General features: G+C 38.5%; 1 protein-coding gene across 1 annotated transcript in view; it reads left to right on the top strand.

Annotated features, from left to right (window-relative positions):
- Positions 1 to 12,449, top strand: part of LOC124254550 (cytosolic Fe-S cluster assembly factor nubp1-B-like) — a 30,089-nt gene that overhangs the window by 10,119 nt on the left and 7,521 nt on the right. Inside the window, 2 exon segments of the mRNA XM_046688367.1 lie at positions 5,439 to 5,507; positions 5,900 to 5,932. Of these exon segments, the coding sequence (XP_046544323.1) occupies positions 5,439 to 5,507; positions 5,900 to 5,932 (102 nt within the window).

The raw sequence follows: 12,449 nt of genomic DNA, 5'->3' as shown, positions 1-12,449 counted from the left end.
AATTACATGTGGCTCTTACATGAGGCTAATGTTATCTATCTTTAATTACAAATCATAAGCCAGTAATTCATGGATGCAGTTTTGATGAGAGTGGATGATACACCATTGCAATTAACAAGATAACGTGACACGATCCAACGCGGTGCATGCTAGAGGTCGCTGACACACTAAAGGGTGTAATGAGAACAGCTAAGGCATGGCACTTTTCCACGGCAACAGTACTGAGCTTTGTCTCCACCATTGTGGATGTGTAAGCCATGGCAGTGTTATGTTTGCTGCATTGACTCCTTTGAGATTTTCTACTTGTGCTAAGCATCAGGTTGTCTTCACAGTGAACACAAGGAGCTTACAGACTTATCTTAAGCCACACTTGCTAGTGCAGGGTTTAGCAGATTGGTTGCAAGGAATGCTGGTGTGGTTATGTCAGAAGGAGCTGGAAAAGCTAGTATGGTCGATTATCAAGATTAGCTGATGGTTTCTATGTGTTTGTGAAGAGATTATCAGGGCATTTTGTGTGTAAGGCTGTGCCTATATATATTGGGGTGTTGGTAACTAGCCTTTGGTATTACCAATAACGGTCTTGGTAATGCTGGTAGTTTGTGTGTTGGAACTTTACCTTCCAGAATCAAAGTTACTTTGGTGGTTCTTGTAAGGTTAAATTTAGTGAGGGAGTGAGTCAGTTTGGCTTTGAGTTGATTACAATGGTTACAACCGTCTGCTTGTTGTGGAATGGCTATTGTAAATGATGCAGATCTTACACATGTATCCCCGGTAAAACCATGAAGTGATGAAGCATGGGTAGTGTGCTACTGAAACCTAGAAACATGATGGGTGACAATGTGGGAATCAAACCCATGGTCATATTTTTGGGTACACCTAATGAAGGTAACTCTTCAAGCAAACTGCTTTGCAACTGTCCCTCTTCTACATTTGTGAACTATGCAGGGATAGTAATCTGGCTCCGTGCACTGGTAAAGATGGTTTAAGTTTGCCTTTTGGAATTTAGGTTTGCAAAGAAGAATACTACTTTCAATCCATATATGAAATCAGTGATTCTGAGTGAAGGCTGTTTCAAGATGAGGTGGAAAGTTTACAAGCGGAAGTTATATGTGAAAAGTTTGCTGCCTTCCTTTTCTTTGAGACTGATAATTGTTAATACCCTTTTGTGAATTGCCAGGTAACTGTTTGAATGACACTGTGCATCAAGCATATGCTCTATTTTCTCATAGGTGCTGATTGTTTAAACATCTACAGTTCAGCTTTTTAAGTTCTGTTTTTGTAAAGTAGCATCATAAGATTAATCTTCTGTACATGCATTCATAATACATGTTGTCAACGTGACATTTCCCAGACAGGTTTGACGCATGGAAAACAACTATACAATAAAGTACAATTGGTAGAATAAATATCAGTCTTGCTGACCTACCCATGAAATGACAGGTGAAAGATCAATAGCAACATCAATATGTTTGACAATACATGGTAGCCACAGAACTAATGAACTCTATTCAGCTTTTTGCACTCCGTTGAGCAATGTCGGAGGCGGGGGAAGTGAGGAGCTTCTCTGTCAGGCATCTGTTGGTCTCTATCAGGCTGGTACAGTAAGTCTTATCGATCCCTGGGGAAGGTTCGTTTGTGTAGGTTGTCTCGGAGGAAGACCATATAAGTGGTAGAATCAATTCCTTGTCTTAATAATTGATCCCAGGTCTAGATCAGCTTATTAATTGGTCTTACCAGTGATAAATAAGTCATCACAGAGTCGGGAGATACTGGCTGTTTGTATGGACATTGTTAGTCTTAGAGGGACAGATAATAGGATCATGTTGATGTTTAAACCCGACTTTAGATGTTGGTAATTATTTATTCATTTGGATACTGAAATGTAAAAAACATATGAATGAAATTATCAATATATGAAAATCAGTTATTCAAGAAGAGAAGCATTTGACTGTTGCCCAGTTTCCATGGTAACATACTGAACCTGAAATATGATGTGTCTCTTCTAGGTGAGGAGGCTTGGTGGTGAAGAGAATTCTAATGAGAATTTCATGAATATTGGAGGCAGTTATTATTGTTGTGTCTCTGAAAGGCATTATATAGCTGTGATTAGATAGACAGGCTAGTGGAGGTTGGATGTTGATCGAGGAGCCATCTTCCTCTGTGAGGAGAAATATCACCCATTTCAGTAAAAGAAAGGGATTCAAATTAAAAACAAACACATGAATTTACATGAATTTATGTTCGTGTAGAATAAAGAAATTACAATCAACATGACCAATGAAATCAGTCTGAAGTTCTAAGGTCTTCAGTACTTGTCACAGATCTGTCTAAGCCAGCATCCATTTGATTTTGCTGTGTGTGGGGGGTGGGGAAGAGGTTGAATAGTTTGTTCTGAAATGAATAGTTTGTGAGATATCCCCTAATATCCCATTTGTGCGTGAATAGTGAAATAAATAAATTGTTTGAAGATGCTCAGTAATGCATAAGTTATTGATGCAACTAGGACTGGGAGAAACATAGACTTTAATAAAATATAAATCATATTACTGATTGCAGTGTTTTACGTATGTACCACTTGCCATCAGCATCAGACTCTTAGCTCCAGAGATTTAGTGAACGGTGACTAAAATGACTGAGTGAGGGAATGGTTTTTCTGTATGCCAGTGTATGCCAGTGATTTGAAGCTTTTCCATGGCAGGGTGTACTTCATTGAATCTGGACCAGGAAAGCATGGGAATGAAAACGTAAGCACTGTTCCATGTTGCTTCGGCACATTGATACTCAAACAGCCATTGAGTGTGGACCCTAGATCCAGTATTTTAAAAAATAAATGTCAAAGTAAAATATCAATATTTAGTTGCAGACTTAACAAGGTATCAAATATCGCATAAGAGAAAGTTGATAGTTTGACACTTATATTAGCAGATTCCATCTCATTTGCATAAATGCACAATGTTCCTTGGACACCTGACCTGTTAATTTAATTGTAACACCTCCTCCCTACTTACAGTATGTGCTCAGAGAGTGGATCCCTGGCTTAGTGGCCCTCTTGATATGGCTTTGGGTCCTCTTTGGGTCCATTCCTTTACTGTTGAAGACCTCGTCCCTACTTACAGTGTGTGCTCAGAGTGTGGATCCCTGGCTTAGCGGCCCTCTTGATATGGCTTTGGGTTGATTCCTTTACTGTTGAACACCTCGTCCCTACTTACAGTGTGTGCTCAGAGTGTGGATCCCCGGCTTGGCGGCCCTCTTGGTATGGCTTTGGGACCATTCCTTTACTATCATCATCTTTACTTACAGAGAGAGTGGATGATGTCTGGTTCTATCTCGGCTGTGTCACTCAAAAAGATGTTAGTACTTATGTCATCTTATGGCATAAGGGCATAAGACAAGGGCTTGTCTGCTCAGTCAGTATACCCAACTATTGCTATTGCGGCCCTCTGAATATGGCTTTGGGTCCTCTTTGGGTCCATTCCTTTACTGTTGAACACCTCGTCCCTACTTACAGTGTGTGCTCAGAGAGTGGATCCCCGGCTTGGCGGCCCTCTTGATATGGCTTTGGGTTGATTCCTTTACTGTTGAACACCTCGTCCCTACTTACAGTGTGTGCTCAGAGAGTGGATCCCCGGCTTGGCGGCCCTCTTGATATGGCTTTGGGTTGATTCCTTTACTGTTGAACACCTCGTCCCTACTTACAGTGTGTGCTCAGAGTGTGGATCCCTGGCTTAGCGGCCCTCTTGATATGGCTTTGGGTCGATTCCTTTACTGGCACCTCGTTCCTACTTACAGTGTGTGTGCTCAGAGTGTGGATCCTCGGCCCTCTTGATATGGCTTTGGGTCCATTCCTTTACTGTTGAACACCTCGTCCCTACTTACAGTGTGTGCTCAGAGTGTGGATCCCTGGCTTAGCGGCCCTCTTGATATGGCTTTGGGGCCATTCCTTTACCGTTGAACACCTCATCCCTACTTACAGTGTGTGGTCAGAGTGTTGATCCCCGGCTTGGCGGCCCTCTTGATATGGCTTTGGGGCCATTCCTTTACTGTTGAACACCTCATCCCTACTTACAGTGTGTGCTCAGAGTGTGGATCCCTGGCTTGGCGGCCCTCTTGATATGACTTTGGGGCCATTCCTTTACTATCCTCATCTTTACTTACAGTGAGAGTGGATGATGTCTGGTTCTACCTCGGCTGTGTCACTCAAAAAGATGTCAGTACTTATGTCATCTTGACTCTGGGCATAAGGGCATAAGACAAGGGCTTGTCTGCTCAGTCAATATACCCAACTATTGCTGTGTCTGGGTGGGGTATTCATGTTAAACTAAGGCATGGTATTATTTTGAGCTAGCACAAATATAACCAGCATTAGTGTGGACCAGTACTAGCAACAACTCACAAACACACATGCATGCACATTGTTATGTAAGTGCTGTAACATTAACAAGAGGTTAAGCCCATTTCCACCTCACCCTCGCTATCTCCATTGACGTTGTAATCTGGCTGTTCAAACGAACGAGAACAAATTTCAGTGATATCATCTTACTAATGTGCATGGAATTAGCAATAGGCGTTATAGGCACTCCCACTCACCAACTGCTGTTGATAACCGTCACAGAGATTGTGTACTTGAAACATAGGCAAATATTGATAAGACCGACTTGTGCAAACACTAGTCTGTCATATGGGGACGGAGAGGCTGTGAGTAATGTTTCAAATGGTCACACAGTATTTATGATTCTCTATGCCAATAAACCAGATAGGTGTGTGGTCATTGATATGTGAGACTCGGTAATGTATGTCTGTTGTCTTTCCAATTGTCTATAACAACAAAGCTAATCAGTGTTTATGAGGCTGATTTTCTTGGTTGGAAAAGAGTTTGACGGAAGACCTTTTGTTGATTGAAATAGTTATCTGTGTGTGCACACTGGCTAAAGTCTACAGCCAATTTAGTCTAGCTGCAGCAGCATGCAACACTTCACTAGCAAGTACATTTTTTGCTGCCAAAGTCAGTTACTACAAACTCACTGATAACAATCTCAGTGGACACTTAACATCTGCCGTTAAGGTAGTTTTAATTTAGATAATGATCTTCTGATCAAATATATTTTTGTAATTACATGGTTTTTGTATTTCGCATAATATTTTACATTTCAATGTCACACATAAACTATGCATGTTGTAGTCATCACTTGTTTTATACATAATACATTGAAGATTGGATCAATATGTCTTTAGTATGTATGTCTTGCCAAAGGATTGGCACATGCTGGTTAATTAAGACCTGATTGATATTTCTCATAACAGAAAATACTCGTGGTCAGTCCTCTGTCGTGTCTTTGTGGTATTGACTGGATAACCAAGTCACAATATGTCAATTCAGAGCTGAAATGTCAGCTGTGTGTCCTGTACTACAACCATTGTGACCTGTTCCTGTTTTCCAGATTGCTGTTCTCGATGTGGATATATGTGGACCCTCCATTCCAAGAATCATGGGCCTGGAAGGAGAGCAGGTGAGTCTGGTGCTTAGATCCAAACTCATTCCACAAAGAGATCCTACGGCTATCGTAACTCCCATACTCTTATGTTGACTGACAACAGGTGTAGTGCTAAGTTCGCTTATTTGGTTGACACATGTCATTGTATCCAAAGGCATAGGTCGATGCTCATGCTGTTGATCACTGGATTGTCTGGGTCCAGATTCGATTATTTACAGACCGCTGCCATATAGCTGGAATATTGCTGAGTGCAGAGTTAAACAACAAACAAACAAAAGTCCATTTGGGGTCCCAGAATTCAACACTGTACCAGGTGTACACTATGCCTGTGACCTTTCCAGTTTTCAGGGTTCTTGTGTTACACCATACTGTATCCATGGTAACTGTTTTTGTCATGTTGGTTCCAGGTTCATCAGAGTGGGTCTGGATGGTCACCAGTGGTAAGTGACCACATGTACTTCTCACACTTTGTAACACATTTGCATGTTACACAAACAGCACTGATAGGCCTGAATATATACTGAGGGAAAAAATTAAGGGATCACATGAAAGGGCAAGTGTTCCTTTATTTTTTTCCAAGGTTTCTTCACAAGTTTTGTATCGCATAGCTTGTGAAGAAACCTGGAAAAAAATAAGGGAACACTTGTGCTTTCATGTGATCCCTTATTTCTTTCCCTCAGTATATTTGCCAACATTTAAATTTCATTCCAAGTTCCTGAAGCCGAAGCTGAAACTGACCTGAACTGAAGGGTTAGGACAAGGACCCCTTTACTTCATAATGTAACGTGTGCAGTGTCATATGTGTTAGATGTGTAATAAGAAACATTAATCTACAAATAACTTATGATGGGACTCAACCCTACAAATGTACTAGAATCTGTACTTTACTGTACATGTTACATTTGACCAGTTTCTAAATGGCATTGCGTATTCAAAGGATTAAACTGACTGTTACTTGGTAAAGGGTAGTGGTGGTCTGATTAATTGAAATAATCGAAGATTTGTCGCAGTGACTAAACGACCAACCAATCGATCATAATTTCTCATAATCGAACACAAACAATTCTGGAACACTTGTTTTCATTAACAATATTTTTCAAATGGTTGGTTTTGTCTGTTACATTTCGTAAGCACTACAAGCTCGTTTCAAGTCATGATTGAAGATTCCAAGAAATTTATGTTCCTAACATACTAGTCATCCTTTAAAGATGTGAAATTTTGCCCCAAAAACCCCAAAGAACTACATGTCTTTTTCCTTATTTTTATGTGCATTAACAAATTTCATAAATGACGCTTACCAATTATTTTCGATGATTGATCGGTAGTAATGAACCAATCATCAATTATGAGATTTTAACCAATTCCCTACACTAGTAAAGGGACTAATGAACTAAGTACTATTGTGCTGACACCCACATGTACCAGCCAGGCATGACTAACCATTAAACATTGATGAAGGCTGTGAGAGAAGGTGTTCAGTTGCCTGGTACCTAGGTACCCATGTGTGTTGGGTATGCACTCAGTAACCATTGTTGATAGACCATCTCACAGCCAGTCAGCTGTACAGGATCTGGATAAATCCATACAAATTATCTCCTTGATAAACAATGTAGACAATGCAGTATTGATGTTGTGCAGGGGACTGTGTTTGGATGCTGCTTGTTTACCTTTTAGATGTGGAATATTACATTGCTTCATTGTGGCATTGTCATGTTTATGGATCTTGTCATTCATCAATAGTTTCAGATAGGTTCATAGTGTAGGATGTTGATTGATTTCAGCAATCCTCTAGTCCAAAGCCTGAGACTAGTAAAGTTCCGTTTGTTACAGTAAGCCCCAGGTAATAGTAGTCCATATATTGCCCCTATCTTGCTCCAAAAATGAGGGCCGGTGTGGTAGACTTGTGGTTACAGAATTTTCGCTAGTCATGCTGAAGACCCGGGTTTGATTTCTCACACTGGTAAAATGTGTGAACCCATTTCTGGTGTCCCTGGCTGTGATATTGCTGGAATATTGCTGCAAGCGGCATTAAACCAAACTTGCTCACTATCATGGTGTGAACATAAAAACAAAATTGCAGAAGGTCTGGTAATGTTGATAAAGCTCCATCTCGACATGGATGAACCTTGCAACATGATTCATGAACTAGTTCACTAGATATGATTTACAAATGTCAGTATCAAAACCTATTAGTGGTGGTCCGATTAGTTGAAACAATCGACGATTGGTCGCAGTGACTAAACAACCAAGCAATCGATCACGTTTTCTCATAATCGAACACAAACAATTCTGGAACACCAGTTTGCGTCATCAACATTTTTCACAAGGTTGGTTTTGTCTGTTATATTTCATAAGCAGTACAAGCTCGTTCCATGTCAAGATTGAATTTATCTTAAAGACTCCAGGAAATTTATATTCCTAACATACTAGTCATCCTTTAAGATGTGAAATTTGCAAATGCATTTTGTGCAATTTGCAAAAAAAGAGAAAGAACTACATGTTTTTTCTATATTTTTTGTGCATTAACAAACATAACCATGAGAATTTGATAAATGATGCTAACCAATTATTGTCGATGATTGATTGGTTGTAATGAACCAATCATCAATTGTGAGATTTTAACCAATTCACAACACTAAAACCTATAATGCTTAACTCCACAGAACCATTTCTTAATTTACTGAGGAGTTGTGGACATGTCAGTTCAAGACATTCACACATGTCGCAGACATACACATTATTCATTCAGTATCTCCTTAGATTTCAGATATTCATGAAATATAATATGTTACTGAGACACTGAATATTGAGTTGCCATGGTTACCAGAGACAAATGGATGTTTGACAACAACATCGGGATAGAAATTAATTGTTTTTCAAGTTTGCCTTGGGGCACTCATATTTTTTTAATGTACCTCAAACATAGTTTACCAAGGTTTCGATGATGATAGAAAATGCATTTCTACCCCAGAATTAGTGCTCTGTGACAGTACACTGTCGGTGTGAAACTGACAGTAAATATAGTATTACATCAAGTCATCCTGTTCTATTTCGGATTGTCTGGGGTTATATTGTTTGGTAGACTATCATCTAGTCTCTGAAATGAACATATTTTACAGAAAAAACAGTTCCTAAATTGTAATTATAAAGTAGATTTAAAAGGAGCCCAGAGACTTTCTTCATTTTGTGGAAATCTTGCCATATGTTCTAGACTTGCATGAGCTTTCTTGAATATATCTGTTTCAGGGTCTGAATGACAGTCTAATTGTTCTGCTGTACTCAGCACTGTGTGTTGCCTTGTATTCGTCACATCTTTATGACAATCCTCTTGTTATGTCCCCTCTTGAGCCAGTTACATAACCGAAGACATTTTGTTTACCGTCTCTGCCTGAAGGACATCTAAATTCCTGGCATATTTTGCCAAATAGACTGTCTTTATTTTTATTGTAAGCCAAGGAGGTTTGTATTTCATGGGGTGCCAGTATTCTTTGCTTCAAACTTTTCAAGACGGTTCTTCTTTTACCTGATCCCCATCTTTGTCCATGCTGTTGCTGATGAATACATGCAATTGGTTTATTGAGGTTTTCACAATGTTTATCAGAAAGTCTGTTAAAACCCACCCAAAATCTTATTTGTACTCGTAGATTTGTCTGTTTCACAGCTTGTTAAAAGTCTAAAAAGTCTCCAGTTTTAGCCCTGATAATATTGATCTACTTCATGTCTGTCACAAAACCATATTTCCCACCATGCTCTGTAGAAACAAACATGGCCACAGAAGTCAGTATTGAGCAAATGAACTAATTACCTTGGCGTAATGTTATAATCTTCATGTGATTGCAGTCAAACAAGTATTATAAATTACTACCTGAAAGAAGATGTAATGGTATAGTTGTTTTATATCCTTGAAATTGTGAACTTGCAATAAGGGCAGTTTGTATCAAAGTCAGTGGGAGTGTGTTGTGTGATTTGAACACTTGTATGTAACCATGGTGACCTAATTGAATTCTGTACCATGTACGCACAACCTTACCCACACAGGTTCAGAGATTATATTGGAAAAAGTTACTAAAAGGAAAATAAATTTGAAAAATTTGAGTCAGATAAATTGTCTGATATGAATGAGGCAGAGAAACTCCTAAGTTTAGTCATTGATAAAGTAATCTAGAAAGTATGCAAGTTTTCAGATATTATTGATGTTATTCTATATGGTCTGAATGCGAGACTATAATGAATTCTGCACTTTCATGCAAGTTTTCAGATATTATTGATGTTATTCCATATGGTCTGAATGCGAGACTATAATGAATTCTGCACTTTCATGCAAGTTTTCAGATATTATTGATGTTATTCCATATGGTCTGAACGCGAGACTATAATGACACCAAAGTTTACAGATTTTCATCACTTTTCAAAAGATGCCGGACATTACATGTAGCATCTTTTCAGTTTCCTTTGGTAAACACTCCACTGTTTTGAGCGAGAAGCATACTGTTCCTCATTATTACACTTTTTACAAGGCAAAGCTGAGAAAATTGACAGAAGGGGGGTGCCTATTAAAATCAAATGCATGTTATATTTGTTTTTAGATATTGAATGGGAGTAAACAAACATAGTTCAACGTGGATAAAACAAAACCTGTATTGGTGATAATTACAGGTCAACATCATACCTTTTCTGTGCAGTTGTCTTTTCTTAAAAAGCCAGAGAAAATACTGAGGAATTAAGTAATGTCATACTAGTACTTTTCAGGCCTTTGTGGTGAATGCTCATAAGGTTATATTGGAAGTTGGTCAGGGGTGCTTATTGGACCTGAACGCTTAATACAATGAATATGGTAATTGTGTTTTATGCAATGAATATGGTAATTGTGTTTTATGCAATGAATATGGTAATTGTGTTTTATGCAATGAATATGGTAATTGCATTCACTGAGCTGACAAAATACCATGTCATATTATTAAATGTCAGGGCATATATAATTTTATGCGACCCGCCTTTTGGGGTTATACTGCTAGCTGGTGAGATAAAACCACATATACCCCTAGAGACACTTCTAACACAATTCTGTCATTGTATAAGAATTAAAGAACTGAAAATCGATAGTAAACAGTTATTTGATTGAGCTGTGGATGTCTGGTGGTGTGTCATCTGACTTTCATACTGTTGTAAACAATTTGCAGCTTTTTGCTTCATGGCAGGGTGCAAGAGATTCATTCTCTGCTCAGAAATATATTTCACTCCTAGGCGTGATACATACCAGAACTGAAAAGGTAAATAATCTTGTATAGTGATGTTTAATTGCAAATTTGGCGTCTTTACTGACAAAGTCGTCTTCTCTTGTTCGCTCACGTGAAGTGATACAATGTTGATTTCTTACCCCATGACGAAAGAGTAACCTGTAGATAAGCCAACCCCTGCTATAGACTGTTTTTTTGGTCTTCCAAATTTGGCTTATCAACAGTAATATACGGTAATATTTTGAAAGGAGGATATGAACCAATATGATGTCAACAAAATGTCTTTGTGATCTCCATGGAATATTCTAAACGTAGACACCCAAAGATTGAAACTGCAAGCTTCAAGACAGTAAGTAACATGTTGGCTATGTTAATTGGGGTTATGCTTGTGACGGCTGGTAGTCCTTGTGAATTTTATTTCGGCAATCATACTAATTATAGATAAGTAACCTGTCGAATACTGACATTATGATATCGCTCAAACTAGTTTTATGAAATTAATATATAGAGACAATGTTTCAATTGTACCCATGGTGCTAAATTCATCAAAACTTGCATTGGGCTCAAGTAATAGTAATGATAATAATAGAATAGTTTATTACTGTGTCATGTTGTTCCAGAATATATACAACAGTAAAATATGTATGTATGTAACAACCGGGCCTAAAAGGCACCACATTTTAAACGTTGCTATAAATACCAAAAATAAAAAAAATAAAAAGAGAGAGTGGTGCCCAGTCTTGTATTTTGAGTCCAGTTTATTCCTGCTTCATCTGAATCATTATCATAACAATGCATTTAGAAACATATCCAAACTGACAGACCAGTTTCAACCCTCGTACACTCCTATGTTTGACCTGTAATTGTGTGTTCAAAACCCTGAGGGTCCCTCTCTCTGATAATGTATCTGCATTTTTTCCGATCCTTTTCACTGAAATGATAAACTGTTTAGACCTGCATCAGTGTGGGCTTTAAGCTGACATACTGTGATAGAGATGGTATATACTTGGCTTTGTACTTGAACTGAAGTGAATGCAGAGTTCAAACACTAATTCTTGGCAATCAGAATTTAAAACAAAATTCCCAATTTTTAACCAAATACTGAATTTTCTTTCCATTTTGCATGCCATGGACACTTAGTTTATAATCCTACATAAATCCCACTCACGTGCCGTGACTGTGAAATTTTCATTCTATTGATTATTTGTTACTAAAAGACATGTCAAGATCAAGCTGAATGAAATCTAGTTACATTGGTCACATGAAACTAGATTAATGTTAGTCAGCAGACCTTGAAGAAAGCTGTGGTTTAGGCAGGAATGTGAGTGCCCATCATTATTCATAACAGCATGTGTTGTTGAAACACACATAAAATCTCTTCATTTACCACTGTACCACATGTTGAGGAGATTGTATTTTGCACTTCAGACGATTGAGCTTTGGGTTCAAAAGTCGTCAATGATCTTGCTGGATCACAAATGCCATTTCTAAAATCAATGTTTGATGGGACATCCTTATTGGACTGAAGAACAGTTCACGGAATGTTCAAACACTTCAAACGCAGATAATTACCAGATGCACGTGGCCTTGGTGGACGTTAAATAACAGATGCATATTGAGACATTTGTTCAGTTATGTTATGGATAGGACATCTGCATGTGATTTTCATGCATGTTTCTGTTATATAGACATGTTTCGTGATCCTACACGGTGGTGTAGA

The sequence above is a fragment of the Haliotis rubra genome, unplaced genomic scaffold, assembly GCF_003918875.1.
Source record: "Haliotis rubra isolate DU_JTF1 unplaced genomic scaffold, ASM391887v1 Scf575, whole genome shotgun sequence".
In the NCBI taxonomy this organism is placed as follows: domain Eukaryota; kingdom Metazoa; phylum Mollusca; class Gastropoda; order Lepetellida; family Haliotidae; genus Haliotis; species Haliotis rubra.
The sequence above is the reverse complement of the archived record's forward strand: the minus strand, read 5'-3'. Positions and strand labels throughout refer to the sequence as shown.